Source organism: Pleurodeles waltl, chromosome 6 (assembly GCF_031143425.1).
Source record: "Pleurodeles waltl isolate 20211129_DDA chromosome 6, aPleWal1.hap1.20221129, whole genome shotgun sequence".
In the NCBI taxonomy this organism is placed as follows: domain Eukaryota; kingdom Metazoa; phylum Chordata; class Amphibia; order Caudata; family Salamandridae; genus Pleurodeles; species Pleurodeles waltl.
In genome coordinates, this window is record NC_090445.1 from 1,610,771,157 (window position 1) to 1,610,798,640 (window position 27,484).

At 44.6% G+C, this 27,484-nt stretch overlaps 1 protein-coding gene across 2 annotated transcripts in view; it reads left to right on the top strand.

Annotated features, from left to right (window-relative positions):
* LOC138301234 (collagen alpha-1(II) chain-like) overlaps positions 1-27,484 on the top strand; it is a 1,268,735-nt gene that overhangs the window by 779,002 nt on the left and 462,249 nt on the right. For both annotated transcript variants that reach the window (XM_069241494.1, XM_069241495.1), the window contains exons 39-42: positions 9,340-9,384; positions 10,490-10,597; positions 16,963-17,016; positions 17,940-17,993. In XM_069241494.1, the coding sequence (XP_069097595.1) occupies positions 9,340-9,384; positions 10,490-10,597; positions 16,963-17,016; positions 17,940-17,993 (261 nt within the window). The remainder of the gene's footprint in view (positions 1-9,339; positions 9,385-10,489; positions 10,598-16,962; positions 17,017-17,939; positions 17,994-27,484) is intronic.

The following is a 27,484-nucleotide window of genomic DNA, read 5'->3' on the forward strand; positions in this document are numbered from 1 at the left end:
CAATTCTGCAAAAAATCGCAAATTGCGATTTTTCGCAGAATGGTATTTTGCACTTGCAAAATACCATGACCTGCAACCAGGTGGTAACCTGGTGCAAAATTTTAAAATGCAGTACAACTGCATTTTTAAATTAAATATGTAAAGCACACATGCCCTTTTGGCATGTGTGTGCTTTACATGTGCAAAAAAAAAAATTGGGGTGCAGGAGAGGGGGCCTTAGGCCCCCAGCACCCTGGCCCTTTGCATTTCCCAAATTGCGATTCCTGTTTCAGAAATCGCAATTTAGGAAATGCTGGCCCATAGCTGCGAATGGGGCCAGTATCGCAATTTGCGATTCGGTAATTGCATTTGCGATTTTTAAGAAATCGCAATTACCGAATCGCAAATGTGATACATGGCCCTTTGCAAGTCGGTAAATGCGATTTCTTAAAAATCGCAATTACCAAATCGCAATGGGCCAGATTCATACATCTGGCCCCATGAGTAGCATAGAGAGGGCACATTACTCTGAGAAACATAGGGATTGTTATTCCTGCTAATTCTCCTCCAGGCAATATCCAATAATTACAAGCATAGAATAGTCCAGCCCATATGTGGGATTCCAGAGCACTTACAAAGTTTGTTTTTGTATTACATTTTCTTTCCTTACTTCTGGAAGGCCAAGAATTTTTAAATGACACCAAAACAATTTTTAGCAGCCTACAGTGCAGGGTTCCTTGGACAATATCATTAATTTGCTTTAACATACATTTAAAAATACAAGGTGACATTTTAAAACAAACCTTTTTTGATGTAAATGAAGGGAAAAGAATAAGGTTAGTGTAGACAAATAGGCTGCCGTACTATTCAGCTGAAAAGCAATACTGTACCTTTAAAGGCTCCAAGCCCTCACGTTTGCCATGATGCCCTGTAGGTGACAGTCGTCTCAGCTCTTTTTTATGAATCCAGTAAGGATAGGTTTATACACAAAACATTAATCACCATTTTTCCCTTTCACTGGGGAAGGAGAGTGAGTAGCTTATGAATTTACTGGAGATGACCCCGAAGAAGAACTAGGGTTACAGAAACCATTCATTATTCAGGGTATCTCCATTGATAATTGTAAGCACTAAATAAAATAGCAAACCCATCCCCTCAAACTGAAGCAAGAGAAAAGAGGACAACTCCGTAAACCTGTGCAAAGTGATTTCTCAAGGAGGCCTTTTCTAATTTTGCATGTCTTCTAGAATCTAAATGAAGATAATAGTGTCTCATAAAGATGTGAACAGATCTCAAGGGAGCTGCTTAGCATATCTAAAAAATAGGGTGATTTTTCAATAACACAGTAATAGCTGCTTTACCCCTGGTTAAACGGGCTTTCAGTCTACCAGTCAAAGCGGCTGCTTTAGAGTTTGGTGGAGGGGGTACTCTGTTGCTGCAGAGTACCATCTCCATAAAATTCTTGGTCTGCCTGTCCAGTTTAAAGGTAGGCGGACTTCCTAGTTTACACCAACAGAGTAAAATTTACTCTGTTGGCATAAACCTAGGCCTGATGACCCAAGGGAATAGGGGACCATCGAAGATCAGCTATTCAATCACCCACCCTATTTAGGGAGAGCCGATTGATGTTGTTTTTTTTTTTTAACTGTCCTTTACTGCCAAGTATATCCTGGCAGTGAAGGACAATAAAAGAAAAGAACAATACCTCCACTCCATTGGAGAAAATTCCTTGGGGGGAGGCACATTTTTTTTTTTTCAAAAGCTAAAAGAACTACATTATTTTGTGGTGTTACATAACAATTTCAGTCCTTACTGGAGTAAGGCAAAGATGTAACACAAAAATAGATTATTTGTAAATGCTCCTGAATCCTGCACAGGGGCATAACTATTCAGTGCATATTATTTTAGTGAAGATTCCCCTCAATACCACGATAACTAGGATTACTGGTAAGAAACTTTTCTTTCCTCACCCTAAAAAAGGATGGAGGCCTTTGCATATTTTTGGACCTTCAACCTCTGAACTCCTTCCTGCAAAAGGACAAAATCAGAGTACTCGCAGTGGTTCAGAGCCTTTCTTCCTTTAAGTCCGGGAGACAGCATGGCGATCTTGAACTTGGAGGATGCATATTTTTATGCACCCGTCCTGCAGTCGTACGGCTTTGCCTGTGGTTCAAAGTGCATCAGGAGCATTTCAGTTTTCTGTGCTCCTTTTCAGCCTCACCAGTGCCTCTCCCCCTCAGATGTTCAAGAAAGTGATAGCAGTGATCAATCTTTAATATTCAGTGCAGTATTCCCGTAACTCACCGACTGGCTGCTGAAGGTAAGCTGACTGCAGTTCGTTTGTGGGTCACTTCCAGGCAATGATGGAACTCTTAACATTATTGGGGTTTACTTAAAAATGAATTAAATGAAACCCCATAATCCCGGTCTCGGAGGTGATACCCCTGATCTGCATTGGTGGCTAACTGGTCACAGGCTGGACTGTAGCAGGCCACTCTCCGTTCTGCACCCAGTGCTGACAATGGTTAGGGATGCATCGCTTTTGGGTTGGGGAGGGCGTCTGAGGGAAGTAGAGAGTGGACACCTCTGGTCTCCAGTGGTGGGTCTTCTACACATCTATCTAGTTGTGGTACGGGCCATTCATCTGCCACTAAAGGCCTGCCTACTGCACTTTCTCAAAGACAACACTGTTGCCACGGCGTCCTGCAACCAGCAGGGCAGTGTGGGGTCCTGGGTCCTGTACAGAGAAGCTTTGCATCTCTGGAGATGACTAGAAGGCCAAGACAACCACCTGCTGGGTTCTCTAAATGCCAGAGGCGGTGAACTAAGTAGAGCTGTCTGTCAGGTCTTGAGTGGCATCTACCAGTGAGGAGAACTCTGGGAAGATCTTTTAGTCACTGTCGAGAACACGTAACAATTTTGCACATTGGAGTTTTCACAAGAACCCCTATACATTTTCTCACCGTACCTCTTCTTCGAGTTTTGAAGATAAAGAATGGCTGGGCCCAGTTAGTGCTAGTGGCCCTGGATTGGGCCAGAAGACTGTGGTTCCCGGAACTCCAGAGCATCGACTTTCTACTGGGTGATCTCTTGTCACAGCAGCAGGACAGGATGTTCTAGCCGAATCTTTGAACCTACACATTTATATGTGGAGATTGAGCGGCAGCAATTAATTGCTTTCAATCTGCTGCCAGATGCCCATTCGCGAAATCCATTGTGGTGTCAATGATATTCATCCATCACAGAAAAAAGCTGTCAGACATCTTTTTGCTTGTTTTGTCCTTACCTCAGCGAAACCTAGCAGTGGAAACTATAAAAGGTCATTTGTTGCCCCTGTTCCATGCTTGCTGCACACTCCTTGCTTAAGTCACCTGTTTTGATTAGATTTTACTAAGGTTTGATGCATGTTTGCTCCCAAGCTATTAGTGATACCATAGTGTGGCCTTAGCTTGTTCATGACATTCCTCATCTATATGCCTTTCGAGACTATCAGTAGGTGCGCATGGCATTTCCCGACCTTGAAGACTGTCTTGCTCATTGCGAATGTGATTACACCAGCTTGTGGTGTGAGTACACTACTAGCACTTTTAAGAGCAACTACCCTACACCACGCTTTTTCGCAGACAAATTGGTGCTGTGGAATCAAATAGCTCTCTTACCAAAAGCTGTGATTCTGTTCTAATTTGGGCAGTCACTCTAGCAGTGTCCATTGTTCCCCTTTACACTTCAAGGCTCCATCTTTTAGACACCAAAAGGTCCAGTAGTTTTACATTTATTGTGCTATGGACCATTGAGTACATATCAACTTTCTGTAGGATTTTCTGGAGCAAAGAAAGAGAAGGCTGGGCAGAAGAGGACTTTCTTCAGGTGTATAGTCTTCTACATTTAAATCTGTTAGGCGTGGGCTAAGAAGCAGTCCTTAGGAGGTCTGAGTGCTCATTTCTCCAGGGACAAGGATGCTACCACTACATTGGTGTGAGGGGTGCCCATCCATGCCATCTGCCAGTTTGTGAAGAGGGCGTTGGTGCATGTTTTCACTAAGCACTACTGCCTTGACTTCTAGGGTCAGCAGAAAGGACATTTTGCTCCCTCAGTTCTGCAGGTTTTTCTGGTCTTAGCCCACTTCATAGACCCTCCACCTTGATTAACTACTGTTCTGTACAATCTGAGGTTAGAAGTAGCCATCGGAAGAACAAGTTACTTACCTTTGATAGATGCAGATTCTTCACTCCCCTCTCACCTCCCTGTTCTGTGGGAGGGTCTCTTTTTAACATCTAATAAGGTCCCAAGTTAATAATCAGTGCAATGTTTCCAACATTGTTCATGCACTGCGTCTGATGTCAGTATGGAAGGGTGGTGCTTCTATGCAGTTCTGCTCCATCACTTTTGGGGTGGTACTAAGCGAGTGTGGAGCTGCATGATGCCACCAGCAGTGCATAGGAGTTCTTGTGATCCATTTTGGTGAATGGAGGATATTCAAGGGTGGAGATTCTGCAGTTACGGTATCCACCAGAGAGATCATTACTGAAGGTAAGTAAGATTGTTTTGTGCCAACCTAGGTGAAGTGATACATTTTCAACCCTTTATCCTTATGATAACGTAACATAAACTGCTTATTGTGCCACCTGCTTTCTTCTTCCCTTAGACCCTGCCACTGATGACTACTCAGGTTTTGAAATTGTTTAGTGGCAGGTTGGGTAAAACTGAGTATCCTGGAAGGTGGACATTTCCAGAGAGCCTTGCCCTCCCACTTATAATATAACCAAGTATGTGACACATCTAATAATGCTAAACCCTAAAGCATTCTCAGATACCATTTTCCACTCATTCTAAGGCAATTATAATTTTCCTTTTGTAAAATGATGTATCTCAATGTGAGGTGATTCTCAGACAGTAGTTCTCAGACACAACTCAAGATTACTTAACTTCCTAAATTAGAACAGTGCCCCAGTAGAAGACATTGCTATGGCCCTGGAGTAGGAGTAAGAAAGTATTGACTAACATTAATCTCTGACAGCAAGGTGCTCCATTACAAAGTAACAATTTTTATTTTGCTAATATGCTTTTTTTGTATAGTATACACCTTGTTTGCCTTGTTTTAAGGGGAGCTCCCCTCTGTGTCTTATGTTCTTTTTAATGGTCATAAAATTAGACTAATTCAGTTGCATGTGGGGGACCTCGAACACTGTTTTCCGCAATTAAATCCAAACAGGGTGTTAATTTGACGTGCCCATTGTAAAAGGATACCCTTTACATAGCCTATGAAGGCTGAACTCTGTCAAATTGCTATCTCTGAAAAACATGAAAAACATTATAAAGATTCTGTGCAGCATCCTGGTTCTAGCCTAATGCCTAATGTGTTGTTACAAGTGTAAAATGAGGCTCTATAGTCTTTACATTTTGAACGTTCATTCAGAGCTAAGTATATCACCTGGAGAGCCAAGTATGTCACACAGAACATGCCACTCTTAGCCTGGAAGCATGGTTCCTGCAAACAGAGTTTAGTCACCTGGGACTACAACAGAGATTCATGGAAGTCCTAATAGAGAGACCAGAAGGTCTGCTACATGAAAGTGCAACACCATAAACTGCAACACGTTCATGCACTGCTGCAACATGGAAGAACAAAGAGACAACTGGACACAGGACATTAATATTGTGAGGCACCTCACTTACCTGCTACATGAGAGGCATTCATAGGGGTCACTAAAGGTGCACCTCTCAGTTATATCCCTAAAAGAGATAGTGATAGTTTTTTTTTTTCAATACACCGGTTATAGAGATTCTAAGAAGGGGCAAAGATTGGGTAGGTCCACCAAGATCAGCACCCATACCACTGTGGAACCTAAATCTAAATGAACACAGTTAGGGAATCCATCCTTTGAGCCTTTGCATAAAGTGGGACTCAAGTGCCCAACACTCAAGACAACCTTCCTGACTGTAATCATATCCTTGCAGAGAGTAAGCAAACTGTAACCACTCACAACACAAGAACATGTTTTGCATATATCTAAGAACACATTGGCAATGAGAACTACTCCCCAGTTCTGGTAAAATTCATTTCACATTTTCAGGTCAACCAAGCTATACAGCTACCAGCTTTTTTCCAACACCAAAGATCACAAGAACGCCTTACATACTGGATGTCAGAAGAGCAGCAAAGTTCCCGATGCGAAGTGGGCTGGACACGACTGACTCTCTGGGCGGATCAGTTGCTACGACGGTGGCCTTGAGACGCCACGTCTGGTTGCGAACTTCTGGTTTTTCGGGGGATGTCCAACAGTCTCTAATGGACATGCCCTTTGATGGCTCCCGTCTCTTTGGAGACAAGACTGACTTGGCCTTGGAGAGATTCAAGGATTCAAAGACTCTCGGGCTACGGCTCGGTCCCTTGGTCTTTCCGCTGCCCCTCGGCCCCAAAAGTCTGCCTTTTGCCCCCTTCGTGGCCACGGAAGGGGCTCCCAGACGCATTCCCCACCCAGCCACCATTCCACCCATGCTGTTCAGCTGCTGCGTGGCGAGGACGCAGAATCCCACGTGAGTGTGGGACAGGGAACCAGAGGCCTGCCCAGTCCACCCCTGCCCCCGCTGCACCCTCCAAACCCTCCTAGTCTGTCCCCTCACTCCAATCCAGTTGGCTGCAGGATTCGCCATCACCTGCCCCACTGGGAATCTATCACTACTGACAGGTGGGTTTTGCAGATAGTTCAAAAGGGCTATTCCCCCCTTTCAAATCTGCCCCAACAGCCATGCCTTTATCAATTAGCCAACTGCCGGAGGATCATTTGGCATTTCTCCGCCAGGAAGTCATGGCTCTCTTAGTCAAGGGAGCCATAGAGAAGGTCCCTGTGCCAGAAGTAAGTTGTGGTTGTTATTCCCACTACTTTCTGGTGCCAGAAAAGGACAAGGGCTTACGTCCTATCCTAGACCTTCGGGACCTCAACTACTTCCTCAAGAAGGAGAAATTCAAAATGCTCACCCTGGCTCAGGTCCTGTCTGCCTTAGACCCAGGAGACTGAATGGTAGCATTGGACTTGCAGGACGCTTATTTCCACATTCCCATCCTGCCTGCCCACAGACGTTACCTACGATTCGTGGTAGATCACGAGCACTATCAGTTTACCGTGCTCCCCTTCGGCCTTACCATCGGCCCTCGGGTGTTCACGAAAGTGATTGCGCTGGTTGCAGCTCATCTGCGCAGGTTAGGGGTCTCAGTCTTTCCCTACCTCAACGTCTGGCTGTTGAAAGCGGACTCGCCCCAGAAAGTCGTCTCCCACCTTCAGACTACGGCGAGCCTCCTGCACACGCTGGGGTTCACTATCAACGTGCCGAAGTCACACCTGACTCCCTCTCAGATGCTCCCTTTCATCGGAGCTGTTCTGGACACAGTGTAGTTTCGGGCTTATCCTCCCGAAAAGCGAGTCCAAGATATTAGGGCTATGATTCAGATCTTTCAGCCTCTGTCTTGGGTTTCGGTGAGACTGACTCTGAAGCTGCTAGGCCTCATGGCCTCCTGCATCCAGCTAGTGACACATGGCAGATGGCATATGCGGGCTCTGCAGTAGGACTTGAAGTTCCAGTGGGCGCAGCATCAGGGGAATCTCTCCAACATGGTCCAGATCTCGAGGGGACTGCAAAAGACCTGCAGTGGTGGCTTTCAAATCCGCATTGGGTCCACAGCAGATCCCTCTCCCTTCCCCAGCCAGATCTATCTATAGCGACAGATGCGTCACTTCTGGGTTGGGGCGGCCACATGGGAGAAGCGGAGATCAGAGGCCTCTGGTTTTGGCAGAGTCTGAGCTCCATTTCAATCTTCTGGAGCTCTGGGCGATCAGGATTGCATTGAAAGCATTTCTTCTCCCTCTCACAGGGAAAGTAGAGCAGGTGTTCACAGACAATACTACTGCCATGTGGTACTGCAACAAACAAGGTGGAGAAAGGTCCTGGACCCTTTGTCAGGAGCCACTACGCCTCTGAACCTGGCTGGAACATCAGGGCATTACCCTGGTGGTTCAACATCTGGCGGGTTCTCTCAATGCCATAGCGGACGAACTCAGCTGTCTATGCACAGCCAATCACGAATGGCGTCTCCTTCCGGAGGTGGTGCAAGATCTCTTTCAGCAGTGGGGAGAGCCTTGGTTAGATCTGTTCACCTCTGCAGACAATGCACAATGTCAGCTGTTTTGCGCGTTGGGGTTTCCAGGGCGGCACTAGCTCGGAAACGCTTTTCGTCTCGAGTGGAACTCCGACCTCCTTTACACCTTTACACCTAAGCCCCTTCTGCCAGAGTTCAGGACAGGAACTCTGCATGCTAATGCAGTAGAAGCAGCTGTTGCTCTGGTGGAATGAGCGCGCAAGCGCTCAGAGTGTTGCTTCTTGGGCAAAGCGTAGCACATCTTGATGCAAAGAAGTACCCATCGAGAGATGCATGACAACTCTACATTTTTCTTTAATGATTGCGAGCTTAACAGTCATTGAAGTGGCTGTGCAGCTTTCACCAGTAGCTACTGATCATGCCCAGGAAGGATCCATCCCTGACTCTGCACCAGTTTCATGACAAACATGTCACTTGGTAAGGGGAACCAAACACACAGGTTTGGATATCCCTTTTTATGTGTAAATTAATTTGGCTGTCAATTCTTAGAGTAGCCAGAGTGACCAAGCAAAGAGGCATGGTCTATTCAGAAAGCTGTTAGAGGTTCAGCAGAGCAGTGATGAGGCAACACCTGCGCTCCAAGATGGGGAGACACTTTGTAATGCATGCACCGACCTCCCCTCCTACTGTGATGGATTTATGGGCCTTTTTAATACTAGCATACCTAGCTCCAATGAGAGCTGAATTGGTGGCATCATGTCTGATCTTGGGAGCTAGGACTACTGTTGGCAGAGGACTCTCCCTCATATGGTGCCTTTTGATAGCTGAACTGGGTGAGGGATAGGAATATATTGATTTTCAGTGCTAAGAGCTATGTGATGGACAGCAGATGCACCAATCCTTCTGGCTCCACGTTGGCTCTACTCCAGCTAAGGAGGATTGGCACAGCAAAGGGGGAAAGATGGATGTGTATGAAGTAAAGGATCCTCTTGCATTGTGATACAGAAGACTAAAGGTGACTTTGCAATAGTCAAGTAGCTGTAGATAGCGTTTAGGCTGGCAATATAGAAATTATATGTATATGAATGAGTGAGAAAAGCGGATATCAGCACTTCTAAATTAAGAGCATGTATACAAGAAATGCTAGGTTGATACTGGTGTGCTACAAGAAAAAGGAATACGAAAGTGGAGCTTTGTGCTGTTTTGGGTTTTTTTTGTGAACCTTTGGCCATGTTTCTGTCAACAATATTGCTTTACGTTTTCAGGGACGAACAGGAGATCCAGGCTCCAGAGGACTACCTGGATTACCTGTAAGTGAACTCTGCCCACTACTGCTATGATAATTGTTTTAAATAACATAGTTGTTGTTGTAAGACTGTTTTCTGATTCAAGCCTGGAGTGCCCAAATATTATGTGACAAATACATTTCTGTCATTAATGAACAATTTTGCAATTATTAATTCAACTTAAAAAGTAAATAAATCTATTATCTTAACAAACATACAAAAGGGGATAAGAAGAATGCCTGCAATTTGTCTTAACTACTGTCGATCACTCGGATTAGCATCCCAACCTATTATTCTTTTGCTCAACATGCCACCTCAGTTTGGACCTAATCACATGCAAATCAGTCTTGACTCCACTCCAAACCGAACCGTTCAACCCAAAATGCCAGCCCTTCCCTGAACACAAACAGCTCAAGAAAGGTTTCACTCTGATTAGGTCTCATCAGTCAGCTATAGTTTGGTGCCAGTGGCACAGTGAACAAGGGGCCCACATCTGGGCATACCCTGGCCAATTACAGCATTACATCAAACACACAAAGGTTGATGGGAGGAATTCTTGCAATCTGTCTAACCCTGGTAATGGCTTGGGAAATCATTCCAACCCATTGTTCTTTTGCCAACCATGCCACCTCAGTTTGGGCTCAGCCATATGGAAATCAGTCTTGACCCTGCTCCAGTAGGAACAGTCCAGCCCAAATTGCCAGGCCAGGTCCTCCCTGAATGGGAACGGCAGCAACCCAAGACTGTTTTCATCCTGTTTGGGGCTCATCAGTGTGAGGGTTTCGAAGTGCCTGTCTGCCCCATTTCAAAAGTTGTGCTTTTAACTCTGACTGGTTAGGCGAAATGAACAGTTATTCTTCATACTGGAAGGCTGGCTCTCCTGCCTCAAGATGCCAGAGCTCTGACAGATGTTTAGTTTTACAAATGCCATTTATCAAATTACATCTAACTTGTCATTCTCTGCAAGCCAGTGGCACAATCACTTTTTGATTTCATAGTATTCATTTTCAAAGCAGACATACACTTATGCTTTACCATCTATCAATAATTAAGTATCCATTTGTAAACGTGCTTCATATGCATATGTTTTTTATTTACAAACACATCACCAGGTGTTTTCACTCTACAGGGCCCAGTAGGTACTCCAGGCCCTGACGGAAGCCCAGGAAAGGCTGGCCCTAAAGGAGACCTTGGACCTCCCGGAGCATTAGGACTCACTGGACCCGGTGGATACCCAGTAGGTGCCTCATTTGTACTTGCGTAATGCACACAAAGCATCTGGATGTTTTCTGGGCTTATGGACCATTGTCTTATCATTGCATGACCACACGTTTTCACTCTTGCAATTATGCAGCTTTTGTCTTCTGACTCTTAAGTATGGTTCCTGGATTCTCTTCACATGTTCACACGTTTATTTTTTTAGGTCTTTTTTAATGTAGGACATGTCTTACCTTGGTAGCAACCATGCCAGTTGTATATGACATAGTAGTATAAAATGTGTGTATATCTGAATATATAGATATTGAAATGTATGTAGCACGAACCTAAATGTGTAGCATTGGAGTACTGCACAAGATGCAAGGGAGAAAGTCAAGGGTTCAAACATTACCAAAGTACAATGAGTAAGCAGACAGGGCTTCCCTTAGAAATCCAGTGAGCTCATTGTATCAAAGGGCTCTTCATTAGCTCTTCCTGACCATTTTCATTTGATAGATGTGAGGTGTTGGGCTGCTGCTTTTTTTTCAAAGTCATGAAGTTCCTAAGCAAGGCCTGCCCTTTTGTTTTTCTCTGATTGCTGCTTCAGGAAGGCTGATGATAGCCAGGTGCAGACATTTCACACTCCATTTTGCCCATGTTTGCTTTGAACAGCCCCATTGCTACCTGTTGTAAATAGCTATCACTTTGCATAAAGGCTGTGTCAAAGAAACAGTCAGAAAATGACACTTGAAAGAGATCCATCTCCAACAGCTTCTTTAGCCTTAGGCAGTGAATCCATAGCCCTGCTGGGGGAAATGTATACCGACCTGGGCTCTAAACCACCCACTTTGTTCCAGTTTGTAGTTCTTTTTACAAAGGAAAGGCATACGCCACAGAATACTCCAAGAGCTGCTGTTTGACGAAGGCTCGTGTCTGCTTGACGGGTAGACTCTGACTTCCTGTTTGTTGAGAGTTTTCCTAAAGTGCTTAGGAGCCTACCTGAGTGTTAGGAGAGGGAAGGAGTGCATTTTGCCCTAAAAGAAGAGAAAATATCCAGAAGGAGAGAACACAGACAAAGCTGACTATCACAGAGTGGAAAGCCAGGGTCGACCCAAGCTGTGAGTGTGTTCTCCAAGCAGTTCTCTTGTTTACTGAGCCAACACCTTTGCAAGAACACAAATCGTTGTTTTAACCAGCACTCTACCATGCGCCCAACTGAGTTGTGCTGCTGTTGCTCACCTTGGGGGAGGAGACACATCACTACCAAAGTGGATTGCCCCAATTGACCTGGATGCCGCAACTACCGAAGAAAGACCATCCTGGATGCCTCACCCAGGAGGCTGCAACTGCTGTAGCTAAGCATCTGCTTAGACTCAGCTGAGGATGCCACCATTGCTGAAGATAAGCACTGCTGTACAGGCCTGATGTCCTGTCTTCATCCTGTGGTACTTGTTCAAATGTGAGGCCACTGTTGCTATACCCTTAGAAGTGAATCAACCACTGTGAGGACAGGGACTCAAACTGCACCCGCCGCACTGAGAGCCCTGCAGAGCAAACCAGCAGGTAAAAGCACGATGTAACCTACCATTTGAGCAAAAGAGTATAACACGCAGATGATTCTGTCTCATGGACTTCAGACTTTTTTTAATAAGTAACTGCAAAGGGAAAAAACTTTGAATTGATTTACACGTTTGATCAGTGGGATATTTGGAGAAATCTGCACCTGGCTCAGTCAACACCTATGCCCACTTGGTCTGTAGTCATTAGGTTTTACCTATGGTGGGGATTGATATTACCAGTAGTGGGGAGTAAGGCCTTAGTGAAAATTGTACCTGAGTTTACAGGCCTGTATTTGCATTGTTATTGATATGTGTAGTATTTAGTTTTGTTGTGAGATTCAATTACTTCCTTTTAACTAAACAGTAAGCACTGGCCTTGACAATACATTGTAGTATCTGTTAACTTGCTGTTGATTTCTGAGCTTTTGACCCGTATACTACCTCCCCAAGAAGCCTTGGACTGCTCAAGCTGGCTACCCTGAGACTTGGGCACAGAAGGTTTGTGCTTGGTCCAGTTTGCAGAGTATGGTTTTAGGTGTCACTGGATGAGTAATAGTAGAACTCCACAAGTGTCAACTGCACTAGATGTGGGTCTTTTTCATGCTGGGCTATCAATGTTCATTTCAGACATTGTGTACTGCATGTGCACATCACCTCTCTCCCTGAAACAAGTTGCTCCTGTTGGAATAGTGTAGCCGCAATTACCCTGTCAGAATGAAACCTTCTTCTCCATCTCTTTTGAGTTTAAGATCTGTATCTCTGTGGAGATCACCATTATTCCTGGATGCATTTCCGCATCCACCTGGAGCAGCTTCAACTGGTTTCAGAACATGCATCAATTCTGCATGACCTGGACGTGAGTTAATTATGCCAATTCGATGCTCCTCCAGGAAAAGTGGGGCCTTATAAAAATTCAAAAGGTTTAATACAACTTATTGATCAGGCTAAGATAAATACAGTCTTTACTGGCCAGTATTTTGTCAGTGCTTCAACTTGTCAATAAGGAGTCCCTATGCACCAGCACAGTAGAGAAGAAAACAGAGATCCAGGAGTACAACTTCTGCTGCATCAACACTGTTAGACTGACCCTAAGTGTGTCAAAGACACCAATAATAAATTGTGGAGGCAGTGGAACGTACCTGCTCTCAGAGAGGGCTGGCATACCCTTGTGTTCAACAAAGCCCAGCTGCCTGGTAAGACCTATGCAGCACAGCGTTGATGGACTGAGTTTATGCCGTACACATGAGGTACCTGCAAGAAGCTGATGAAGAACCAAGCATAACAGCATCTGGGACAAAGATGTTGTTATGCTTGGTTCTTCATCAGCTTCTTGCAGGTACTTCAAGTGGTTGCTTTGATATTGCAGTTTAATCTCCCACTCAAGACCCCTTGTCCATGTCAGCATTTCATTGGCCTCTGGCCATTTCCATACCAGGTTATGGGTACCTCAGCCATAACAAAATTACAACCACAGCCAGTGGGTACTGAGGTAAGGACCTCACTGTGCCATTCTAGCTTAAGGGACCCCTATAGTGAACTGGCATTCTAACCACAAACAGCCATTTCCTGTATAACCAGTAGGTATTGGGCCTGGACTTCAGTGGCTGTTCTTAACCAGACACCATTGAGTGGTCCCCGGGTTGAGACACTCCCCCTTTGTGGGCACCATTGGCAAGACAATAAAAGCTTTTACTACCTTTTTGTTTCATGGAAAGTTCATTTGGTGGATTCTCGAGTATGTTCCAGTCTCTTAAACTAAAATGCAGTAGCTGAATATGAAAACTCTCGGGAAAGTGAGTTTTAGCCTTTGCTGTAACTTTGTAAAAGAATCTTCGCCCTACGATAACATGGATGCAGGCTGAATGTTAAACTAATCTATAATGACTAGTGCTAAGGGCTCAAATTGTGTTTTGGGTCGGTTCTCGGGTCTGGAAGATGGTATTCACTTCTTTCTATGTCTAACTCTGTTAAAAATGTAGAAACTTTACTAAATATATATAAAGATTTGAACTGCCTAGATGTTAACAATATTTCTTTATGAATGAGGTGTGATGCTGTTTTTGAAGCTCGAAACACACACAACCTCCTAAAGCCTTTAGGTCTTGACCAGCAACACTAACAAAGTCAAGTGCTAGAAACAAGTTTTTTTAGTTCAGCTTTACTTCTGCAGTATTGTGACCCCAGTCCACAAGTGATAAATGACAATAAATGGTATCATTTTTTAAATAAGCTCTAACCGCTTTTGGGCCCATAATAAAAACCTCATCCAGAGCCTGTAACTCTGAGCAATCAGTGCTGGGTGCATGCAATATGCCCATGCGTTAGCACAAAGTAGTGGGCAACGAAATGTGGATTCTAGGATGTGAATTGAGCCTCTTGCATGCATAGAGTTCCCACGCTGGACAAACGGGGGAGGTTGCATTTTGCTTTAAGTGGGGTGACTGAATTTGAAGCAGAGATAAACTATCTCTGGCAATACCTAGTAGCAGGACTCCCAAAATAATTCATGTAAGCTTCACAATTGCCTGCAGTGCATGCAGTGTGACTGCTACATTGTGGTTGTATCATCTGCTATACAACCTGGAAGGAAATCTTCATGTTGTTCAGCAATCATTGTGTCCTCATAGAGGATATCATTCACTCAGAAGATGGGCTTCCAAACATGCAGCACTAAGCATGTGCACACAACACACATGTTCCATATTCTCGTACACATATAAGTGGTGGTATATGAAAGACCCCAGTTATGGATGACAGGTCAGATTTTACATGGAGAACACCCCTCTCCCAGAAACTATAAAGGTGCATGTGCTCTACACCAGTGGTTCCCAACCTTTTCACTTCTGTGGACCCACACTTTAGCAGTACTGGAACTTGGGGACCCCCACTGAATCATTACTAGAATCCAGGGATCTCCCCAATAAGACATTACTGAAAGCTGGGGACCTAATTTGTTAACATTATTAAATTTTCTAAGCAGTCACGGACCCCCTGAGGAGGCTTGGGGACCCCCAGGGGTCCCTGGACCACAGGTTGGGAACCACTGCTCTACACTGCTACCAAATATTACCCTCCCTATCACCCAGTGAGTGGTCAGTATATGCCCTCGACAATGTATGGTAGAACACTTGTGTACATTTGTCTTGCAGAGCCTTGTGCTTTGTGGGGGTTTTCATTGATGTAAAACCAACAGTAATTCAGGAAAAGTGAAAGCAGCAGAATTGCACAACTTTCTTCACATTGTTTGGGCTTTCACTCCATACAACAGGTACACCCCCTCAATGTTGGCATATTGCAACTGATGTTAGCAATAGCAATTTTCAAGCCACTTTTCTTTGCTAATGAATTTGGTTTCAGATCCTTTCTCTTTAGTTGGCATGATTTCATACTGTAATGTAAAGTGTTTAATTGTCCTTCAGCTAGGTTTGCACTCTAAAAATGTTAATACAGACAGGCAGCATACAGTAACTAGACCTAGCTCTACCAGTTAATCCCACAATTCTGAAGAAAAGATGTTTAAGTTCTGATGATATAGAATAGTAACCACAGTTACTTCTATTACTGCTCCCTTCAGTGTTGCCCTCTAGCAGATGTTTGTAGAGTGCAGTAACACACCTAGATCTATTAGAGCTCCTCAGTGGTGACTTGAACTAGTTAGTGCTGTTACTGAACAATGAACATATGGCATAAATACTGGCTTGAATGAAACAATGAAACAGCCAGTTACTACCTTACTATGAACACACCTAGCTCTACCAGTTAACTCTATAGTGCTGTCAATGTTCTTAAGGAAAAGTAGTCACACTTATTTCTACCAATGTGATCTTCAGCAGGTGAGTTTTATTTCATCACATTAACCATGCCTACTTTTGCCAGAACCCACTCCTGTAACAGTAGCAGTAAACTGAAAGTAACTGCACTAATATGCCCATCAATTCTAACTTGTAGCAGCTGATGATGTTACAGTTGGGCAACCCCATCTAGGGCCTATCAGTATGCTATTCAGTGCTGACATGTTGCAGATGGGATTTTACTGTATAAAATACCCTCATCTAGGGATGTGTCAATCCTAAACAGCAGTAGCCAATTTTACATTACTAACTCTCCTTACATCTACCAGCACACCTGTTTATGCTAACCAGCAATAGGTAGTATTCTTACCTTATAGTGCCAAACTTAGTTATGCTAGAATGGTCTTTCATGACGACCCCCAGCAGCCTGTTTTCTCATAGCAACACACCCAGCTCTACAGTCGCACACGTGAATGCTGAAATATACCATCCAAAATTTAGCAATTTGTTTTGCTTGCCTTTTCTAACTTGCTTTTCAATGAGTACTTGTAGCTGCCATCGCCCTTCCAGTAAATATACGTAGCTCTAGCAGAATGCCCTCAGTGCACACCTGCTGCAGATTTTTTCTTACAACAATGCAACTGCAAACCACCTACCTCTAATAATGTGCACTGTAATGCTGATCTGTAGGAGACAATATTCTTACACAACTGTAATCACACTGAGTACGGTCAATTGTGACTTGTCCTAGCCAGGTTTCTTATGATAAAGTAATCACATCTAGATTTCCAGAGACACCCTCAATGGTGACCCAAAGCAGGTAGCGTTTTATAGAACAGTCACTGCATCTAGCACTTACACAACGTTCAATGCTAGCCTGTGGCAACCAATAATCTTATAGTATAGGAAAGACTATGCTAACGTAGGCAGGTTTATATTATGTGATGTAGCAGATTACTAATGTAAGGAAACCCCTATTTTACCTATCCTGATACCGACTTGTTTCTTGAAATGCTGTTCATTCAGGTCATTGTATTTTTACTCTTATTTTACAGGGTAGGGAAGGTATGGCTGGTGTAGAAGGGTCTTCGGGGGACAAAGGAGAGAAGGTGAGCCTGCAGCACAGATATGGCTCTTTGGACTGCTAGCTTGGAAATGTTTTCCTCTCATTCCTATAAACACAAAAGGTTCTAGTTGCAACCCAACTGGTTTCCATCTAACTAAAGTAGCTAGACAATGCTCCAATGTTAACCATATTCATAACACGTACTGTTTTGTAGTTCGGTCTAGATGGTGAATGATACACAATAAATTGGGGGATTTGTTTGAAAAAGAAATTACTGAAGGCCCATTCAAGGAGTAGATGCTGTTTCCAAAATCACTAAACTGTACTCGAAGATTTTTCTTTTTTTCATTATTGTTATGTATAAGTAGCCATTAGCAATTTGTCATCCATGTGATAAAAGGTATGTTCTGTGGCCATTTTGTACCTGGTAGTACCTCAGAATTTCTTGTCCAACCTAGAAGTGATCTCTTCTGAATGAGGGCACTTAGTGAATGGATATGGTGAGTGAACCAATTTTTTAGCGATAGTATTGATCCTTCAGAGAGAAGGTTTGAATGGGCACGAAAACTGTAATCCTCTAACACACACAGAAAAAGAAACTTCCAGACAGAGGTCCAGAAGTAAATGCAAAAGTGGACAGAACATCTCTCACTCATCAGAATTCCAACCTGACAGAATTAAAGATAAATTTTTGCATTCTCTCTGCAACAGAATAATTGTGTAATTTTATTGTTAATGAAGATACAAAATAATTGATAAGTGATGATAATCATAGAATCATAGAGGGGAGATTGGATATATATATATATTTTTTAAATAGGTTTGTTCCAAAAGCAGGATTTGTTAAGATAAAATAGAGGAAACATGGTAAAACGTTGACATCTAAGTAACCATGTTTCTCAATAAACCTCCTTGCAAGCCTCCATGTGAAGTACTGACTAACTTCTTTAATTCCCTTGTCTTTAGGGAGAACCTGGACCCACAGGAGAGGAAGGACCAAATAGCCTACATGGGGAACAGGTGATTTTCCTATGTTGTGCATAAAATCTTTATCTCAACAATTTGTTAGTTCTTGTTGGTCTGTATAGGGATGAAAGTCCCTGAAGGGAATTATGTGCTGCGCACATATATACATTTCTTGGACCTGCCCTATTGGTTTTCCCTTCATATCAATCAATGTCTGCAAGTCCACTGAAAGCATTCTGTGTTTTTGTGCTCAACCAGTAGAGCACATTACTCTGCTGATGAGGTGTGGCACCCAGAGTGTACCTCCATCAGTGATGAAAGGTGACCACTGACCCACCCCCCACATGAAAATCTATTCATTGCGTCTCCTTGTAGGGCTCTGAAAAAATGTGTCCCTCTGTCCTGTTTGACTTTTTTTTTTTTATACCTCCTACTTTTCACCAGTGGTATCACTCTGGCATTAGAGGGGGATGCCCAAAGTAGTTTATCTCAATTCGGGTGAGGGCCTACAGCTTTCCATCTTTGTCAGATTTGTGAAGTCAATCATTATACTGAGTATGCATAGGATGGTGGCCAATCTGTAGGTAGCTATTGCTCTCTTGACATGATAGTGTACATGTCCTTTATCCTAGGTTACTGATCCAAAAACATCATGGGTATTTGATTGCCTGGAGAAAGGTATATCTTCTTCAGCACTGATAGATTCATAATGCATGAATCTTTGCTATCCTTGAGCTGGGAGACCTGTGGTATAATTTAAAGCAGCTCAATGCAAATCATAGCCTGGGAAGGTTTCAGACACTGCCCCTATAGTAACTACTGCATTGGAAAAGACTCAAACTCCAACCAATGATGTGATAGCTGAACTTAAACCATTACCCCGTAGGCCACCATACACAAGATTTCTACTACATAACGAAATAAAAGGAGTTTCATTTAGCTCACTTCAGCTACATCACATAAATCTGCTTTTGGGCATTTATCTCTTCGGATTTCTGATTTTCTGACCATAGAATTGCCATGATTTTATAATTTGGCTGTAGTCTAAGGTGAACAGACCATGTTTGATTAATGAATGAAGGACCTTTCCAGACTTTGTGGCTCCTGCAGCAAGCTAAGACTCTATTCTGAGAATCCCCAGAGGGAACTGATATATTGTCTCCATCTCCTCATCATCACAAGTCTAAGGATTGCAAGATTTGCGGAACATTTTACAGTAAAATCCTTAGAGGTTAGAATTCTATTATGGCTCCAAAAGACTGAGGCAAATATTGCCCTCTTGCCTAATAAAGCTTTCAAAGGAGAGCCTTTGGAGCACAACAGATATGGCAAATCACCATCTGAGGAAATGCCACTAACCTCTAAGGTGCCTCCTACTAAGATTCCAAGAGATTCCACCAAAGAAAGGTATCCATCTTTTGAGATTGTGAATACTGCCAAAAAGATACTTGTAGAACTTGCTTCGGATGAGCTTAAGTCTGCACCAGCTACAGCTTTTAAGAAAAGATTTACATTTTTGTCACCAGAATAAACAACAGTATCTTGAACAAAACTGTCAACAACAATTACACCGATAAGGACCATGATACGATAACCAGCCACTACACCATCAGCAAGAAGCATACAACGCTCATCAATGATGGCCCTTAAACTAAGTCTCTGAAGACCTCTTTGATGATAGCTCTACCATCAACAAACAGTAACTCTTCAAAGAAAGGACCTTCATTGATGACTGTAGATGGCCATAACATCAACAAAGTTTTTATCATTAATAACTTCGACTGAATCTTTGACTATGCCATTGACGACTGAGGATTTTCCAAGAAGACATTATGAAAGGTCTCCAAAATGACACCTTCAGAGACTGTTTTAACCGAACACACTTTACCAGCAGCGCTTCGCCTCTACCTCCTCGAAGACTTCTGGACACTGAAGAGTCTGGCGGTGATGGTCCTTTTGACCTGCCCTACAGCCTGACACAGCTTAAAATATAACTCAGATGCTGATCAATATGAAGAGCTTGCACTGCAAATCAACACCAAACTCAGGATGAGGGTGGATTATTTATTGTGCATATCAACCTTTTGATGAGCACCAGGATGACGACCAGTGCCAACATGGCTATGTCCCATTTGAAGAGTATGATCAGACCCACACTTAGCCCTTGATACAGGCTTCTATGTTCCTGGTTAAGAATTAATGGCATATGCTTCAAAATTGTCATACAACTTTTTCCAGGAAAACCATGCAATGTTCCACCTCACCCTCATTCTTAGTTACAATCACAATTGCACTTACAGGCTCCACTTCTCACACCAAGATGAGGCACACCTCATCCTCTATGTTAGGTTTCAGTGCTTGAGGAGTCTGACCTTCTGCCACAAGTTGACAGATAGTTGTATGAATTTGAGCATGAACATCTGGATGCTACTGCATCAAACAAGGGTATTTACCCCATCTCTCATGTATTCTCCACTCAATTACATTGTAGGTTTTCACTCTATAATTGAAAGAAGCTGGAAACATTTGAATTACCAATGTTGAATAAGCAAATTGACTACTCCCTTTATAATTTTTAAAGTGGCATTATTTATAATGATCTGAGCCATTCAAATATTTGTCCACATTTGGAATGAGAGGCTAAAGGTGATGCAGCTCACTTTAATCCTTTGGTCTCATAACACTACAGTTATGAAGATAGCCGTGTCTAAAGTTATGATATTCTCCTTATTCTAATTCTCATTTGTGACTCCATAATAGTTAGACCTGTGATACCCCAGTCCAAATGTTGCACCATCCACCTTTAATCATGACCGTAAACCGCCACTCCTTAGATACGGATGCCTGAACTCCAGTACTCCTATCACCCGCAAATGGAACATTGTTTTTATGAAATATCTCTGTATTGAGATTTTGCATAAAAAAGTAAACAACATAATGCATCCCCCCAACTTTTGAGAACATGCAGAAAAAAAGACACATTCATTACCGCAGCTAACCAGCGCACTGATTGGGCTGGAGCCGGGCAGCAGCACAGCTGATAATGGTCCACTAGGAGTATTGATCCCAGCATACGTGGGCTTCTTCTCCTTTAGCCCATGTTTGGTGCTCAAGCCGCCTGCCACCAGGGTAAACACTCTTCTTTCTTTCATATCCAGTGTCTTCTCTACCTTCTCTCCAGGGGCCTCAGATGTTCTCAAATTTGCATGAGCAGTCTATCGCATAGTACACCTTTTTTCGCCCCATACACCCACCCACCCGACCTTCCTCTCAATCCCTCATGGTAGGCAGAGTGGGCACCCACCCAGTGTTTCAGAATACCCCTGTGGGCCACCATCAAAGCCAGATTGTAGAATAGTAGGGCATATCGGTCCGGATTTTGTTCACCCCAGATTCCCAGTGTGACCAGCTGGGGACGTAACCTACCCCTCATTTCATAGGGTCTCCAAAATCTTATTGCCAACCTGCTCCATTAGGCCCCTAACTTCGGGCATTCCCAGATTGTGTGACTTAAGTGCCTCTCATGTGGCAGCCCTTGAGGCATCGATCGGCCGGTGCCCGACCCATCTTAAACAAACCATTCTGGGTGAAGTATGCCCTAAGCAGGATGTTCAGTTGGATCAATCGAAAATGTGCAGAGGTTGCAACATCCCTGTGGTATGCACACACCTGACTCCAGTCGTCATCCTCCAATATGCTCAGATCTCCCTCCCTCCTTTGCCTTAGGGCGTCCAGGGAAGATGGAGTAGATTAGAGGCATTGCATGACTTGTCAGGGGGGAACCAAACACCCTACACTCCAGTGGAGACTCCTCCTTTATTTCGACTTACAGTACCTCACATTTACGGAGCAGGAAAAGCAGCTGTTGTCTCAGAAATTGGCTCCCCAACAACTCATATTCAGTCTGTAGGTCATTAAAAGGGATTATTGATCCTTCCTTCAATAGTCTCCTAGTTGGGAAGCAGATCCCATTTCTGGTGACACTTTTTGTCCCTTAGGCAGCATAGAAGGTCCGATTCCCACAGGGGGCGTCTGCAGTGACCCCTCACCCCGCCATTCTAGTACCCGTGTCACCCTCTTCCAGACATTAACTTCCATTTGCACTGGGAATGAAGTGGGGGGATGGTAGATAGGGTCTGCACGCAGAGAAGGTTCCTGCTGTGATGAAAAGGCCCATTCATTAACAGTTAGCAGTTGTGAGGCCCGATAGTAGATCCGGAGGTTCGGGAGGGCAACCCCTCCCTCCATGTGACGCCTAGTTAGTACTGTGCTCAGTGCACCAGAACCCTGACTACCAGCTGCATGTTAGCCTTGTTAACTGATCTCAAAGACTATTGTGGAAAAAACTTTTCGTACCCAAAGTTTTTAGACTATGGTTTGGCCCCTTTGAAATGTTACTCAGTCACAAGGAATCAGATACACTGTTATCCCCCTTTTTACTCAGTGTAGCCAATAAAGTGGTCAAATGGCAATTGCAGTCATAGGGCTGAAGATGTAAGAAGCAGCCATCCAGCATTTACACTCATTGAGGTGTTTAAGGTCATATCTCTTCCCAAAAATGTGCTAGCATATTCTGTTGTTTTGTGCAATGCCTGCAAATGAAGACCTAAACGGCAGACCTAGACGCTATTGACTCAGTGAAATGCAGTACCCACCCAAATACTGTTCATTAATCACTGAATTCTAGGAACAAAAGCACAGACTTCAGATCTCCTTTACTCTGGTCCATTACTTCATTAATGTGTCTTATATGTGTCAGCATGCCTGGTGTGGCAATGGCAGTTTGGACTGAAGAAGTAGTAAACAAAGAAATACATAATAAAATAAATAATAGTATCAATATACTAAATATTAAATAATAAATAATAAAATCATGCTACACAAAAGAGATGAGATGCATGCTGTTTACACTACCCACACCCCTTTGAACTAAACCAAGGTCTGAGAACCTCTTAACGACTCTTCAAGACTCCGCTACAATGACATGTTGGCCCTAACATATCAAACATGCGGTAACCTGCTGAGAAGTGTTAGTACCGGCTCTGAAAGTATACAGGCCCCCTTCAAAAGAGCTGGTTTCAATATGAATGTGATGGGATGGATAGACTTTATTTCAACCAGGCATCTGCCTTAGAGTGTGAAGCCTTGTCCATACTCGTAGTAACCTCTATATTACTATGGTAAAGTCTCAGAGTAAATGTTTTACAGAGAGAGAGAGAGAAAGAGAATATGTCTAGCTGTCTGTCCAAGCACAGCCTGCTGAACAGATGGGGGTCTTTGTATTAAGCTGGGTTCTGGTAATAGTACCCTACACTTTTTTGCCTGATGTCACTATGTTTTGACTGTAGTACACTGGGATCCTGCTAACCTGGACCCCAGTGCCTGTGTTCTCTCCTGTAAATTTGGTTACTGGTAAACTTTTTACATGCACATTTGCCATACTGGCGACATGGATTACCCATGTAATCCCCTAGTATATGGTACTTTGGTACCGATTACATTGGCACACCAGCAGTCTCCCATGGGCTGCAGCATGTATGGTGCCACCCATAGAAGCCCATGCAAACTGTGTCTGCAGGCTTGCCGTTGCAGCCTGCATGAAAAGGTGCATGCACCCTTTCACCACCGATATAAGGCTTGCCTTATACCTCATTCACTGCACTTAGACACTATGTCACCCCTCTGGTAGGCTCTTCAGGCCAAGGGTAGGGTGCATGTCCCTAAGTGTGATGGTACCATTGCATGAGCAGGGTACCCCTTCAAACCCCAGACTCCATTCCATGAGTTTTGTAAGTGCAGGCAAGCCATCTTAAGGTATGTACACTGGTCGACATGAGTGGTTCAACTACATAATGGCTTCTCCAAACCTAGGTTTGTTTGGTATCAAACATGTAGGAATCATACAAATACAACAATTCCAGTGTACTCTAAAGGTTCCTTAGAGGAACCACCAGTTCTGCCTGTGTAGCCTTATGGGGTCTGGCTGCCAGCCCACGCTGCTGCCAACTCCAGACACTGTTCTGCCCTCTTGCTGGTGAGCCTGGCTCAAGCAGAGGAAGGCAGAACAAAGGAGTTCCTGCAAGGGAGAGGTCTGACCACCGCCCCCTGTTTATTAGGTTTTTAAGGACTGGGGTGGGGTGGCCTCTGGGCACTACCAGACTTCTTTGAAGGGCACATTTGGTGCCCTCCTTGCATAATCCGGTTTGCACCAGTTTAGGAACCCTTGGATCCCGCTCTGGCACGAAACTGCACAAAGGGCAGGGAGGTGACCACCCCCCTGACCAGCTCCTCCCCTAGCGAGGTGCACAGACCTCTGCCAGGTGGGCGGTTGATTCTGCCATCTTGGACACAAAATGGGCGGAGGCCCCTGGGAGCATCTAGCTAGTTAGGCCAGGTAGATGACGTCCCTGAACCAGATAACTGACTTATCTGACTTAGGTGGTCTTCATGAATTTTAAATGGTTTCCCTAGAACCACAACCTCCAGCTTTGGAGACATTGTTATCCACCACTCAAGATCTTTCTACACTACAAGCGGTTAATAAGATACAGGCCCTTACGTTTAGAATCCAATATGAACCAATTGGCTCTATGCCCACTTGGAACTGGAACTGGTTGAACTGAGCTGAGTCCGGCCCTTGAAAGGACCAGTGAATTATCTGTGTCACTGTTAAATTGAAACTGCCAATACTGATTTCAGACCAGTGGCCATTTTGTGGATTCAGAATGTGTAGTTATAGTTAGGTCAGAGTTTCCATAGGAAGAGCAGTTTTTCTTTTGCTAGTAATTCTGGTGCCATTTGACAAATCTGCGCAAAACTTTACAAAAAATTAATCCACCTTGACTCCTTCATGCAAAGGTTTGCACAAATCTACCAAGCTGGGGTCAAGAAAAAGGGAAGGGGTTGGGAATTAAGAGGTTAATGCTTAGAAACGTTTTGTCAGTCTGGATAGTTGGTCCCATGGTAATCCAGCGGTACCAAACATTTTGTTTAGAAATTAAGGACTTCTGATTGGCCAAGGGAGCTGTTGTCTCCTGTTGGCCATTTTGGTAAAGCGGTATTGGTGCCACTACTTAAGTACTAAATGATCTGATTAGCTGCTGCAACTGATCAAAATGGTGTGGCCACTATTACAGAACTTGAGTTGGTCCCAATGTCCTTATAAAGTTTTTTTAAAAGTATGTCAGGCGGCAGGGTTGGGACACCATGACGTTCAGACACACTGGGGGATTAAGTAAAGGTAAATAGAGACCTCTAGCTGCAGGTCCCTTACCTTTGCATTTACCAGGCATCAGAGTGGATCCAGAAACTTTTGCGTAAGCAGTACCCCTACACACCACCAGGTGGCTTTGTTTGGTGCAGCACAGAGTCCTCAGCATCATTGACGCTGGAATTCCTGTCACAGTCACCTATGTAGGCACCACCCATGTGCGCGTGCATCAATTCTTTTCTTTCCATGCCAGTTAGTGTTGATCTGGAGAAGAGCTACCCCTCTATCTCAGTTTGACTTAGTTGTGCTAGGACTGCCAGGCCATGGCGCTGAAATCTTCGAGGGAGCGGTCCGTAAACCTGCTTGCAGCCCAGTGGTTGACGCCAGTTTGCGCAACTCCTAGGAGGTCTTGGTCTCGATGAAGAAGAAGGTTGCTCCAGGAGCCCCGAGTCCTCTTCCTCACACTGGAGATCCTTAGGACCCTTGGGGAAGAGGCACAAGAAGTAGAAGTGTAAATGGACTTCGACTTCACCTCATCCGTACGGCCGACGTGACGAGTGAGGAACACCAGCATTCCAGGCACAGTTCGACAGAGCCGTTGCAAGGTCTGACTCCTCACCTCCCCCTGTATCGGGGAGCCAGAGTGACCCCCACTCAAGTAAAGGACATTTACGAGGCCATGCATTGCGTGTTTGAGCAGGCTGACCCCTTCAGAGTGCCTTCGGACCCTGCGGGATCTGAGGAGGCCCTGTCAGATTCCTTGCTAACAGCTCCGGCCTAGGCTCTGATAGGGTCTCATGGACCCAAACTCAGATCCTGATCGGCACTGGTCATGCCAGTGCGACCTTCTCCGGCCCGATGCCAATGGTCCTGGTGCTCCCTGGTGGTGCCAGCCTCATTCTCAACCCGATTACTTTTTGTAACAACATCGATTGACACTGATTCCAGTGCCGACAGGCCCTGTGGTTCTAAGCCATTGCCAGAGCATTTTTTGGAGCAGCCAGGCATAGGAGAAGAGTGGGAGAGGTCACTGTACCCTTTAGAATACCAGTTACACACCTCTGGTGAAACATTGGACTGGTATAAAGAGCTAGGAAATGCCAGTGGGCTAGACAAATCTCCAGATACTGACTTGCTCTCTCCACCCACCGTGGCTATGTAGGAGGGGGCATTGAACGCAATGGTGGTGAAGAGGGCAGAGGAAGTTCTTGACTTCAAGCTTCCCTCAGTGGCAGTCAAGACTAACCTCTTTACAGAAGTGCTCAGATGAATGGAGCAGGCACCTGACGAGTCACCAGAGGTAAGCGGGTTTGTAGTTCTAAGAAGAAGCCTCCTGAGCATACGAGGCCAACCTGCTCATTGTCTGCTGCCATAGGCCTCTCTCTGCCAGTTTGTCCCAGGCCATCTGGTTGCCAGTTGGCTGGCCAGAGGGACAGCTGCCTGGCCAGATAACCAGAGGGCCAGTCAGCGCTGCCAACTCCAACTTGTGCCTTCCCTAGGTTCTTCGTGAGGGCTTATTAGTCAAGGTGAAAAAAACTTCCCAGGCAAAGACAAGGGAAGAAAAGTGTTGGCTGGGAGCTTAACTCTTCTTGGCTCCCCAGGCCTGAGCTCCAGGAAGGTGTAAGTCATCAACCCAAGGAACCTTCAGCTGATTTACTGGGGTGACAATCCCTACCAGGGCATGGTGGCTGCACAAGTGTGTCCCTCTGGGTTGTGGATCTCTTGACTAGACGCCTGTGAAGGTCCAGCCATTGGGCAGATCCACCTAGCCTGCCTGGGGCAGGGTGGCATTGAACCAGAGAAGAGTCTGGGGCTCCAAAGGGCTGACCAGCTGCAGTAGTTCCCAGTGAGAGTTTGCCAAAGTCTTGGCTTTTGCCTAGGAAGTCTGGTACATGCAGGTCAGGGCTTAAGGCACCAGGCAAGGCCCCTTTCTTATCCAGGATGGGGTGGAATCATACCAAGGAGGAGTCTGGGCCTCCAATGGGTTGAATGATTCCCCTAATCCCCTGTTAGAGGCAGGCAAAGTCATGGCTTTCACGTAGGAAGCCCGATTTCCACAGGACGGTAGTGCCAACCAACGGGCAAAGCCTCCTAGCCTGCCTAGGCAGAGGGGCACCTCACCTGCAAGGGTTATCCAGGACTCAAGATGCCCACGAGTTAGCTTGTCGACTTTGTGTTGGCATAACCATTACCAGGGACCTTTCATTCTCAAAGCCGATCCACGCAATCGACAAGTATGGGTGTGCCAACTCGGTGAACTATGTCACTAGCCAAGCAGGACTCATTTAAATTTCTCGTAGCCCTACTTTTCATCTTCAGCATCCTCACTCAGGCC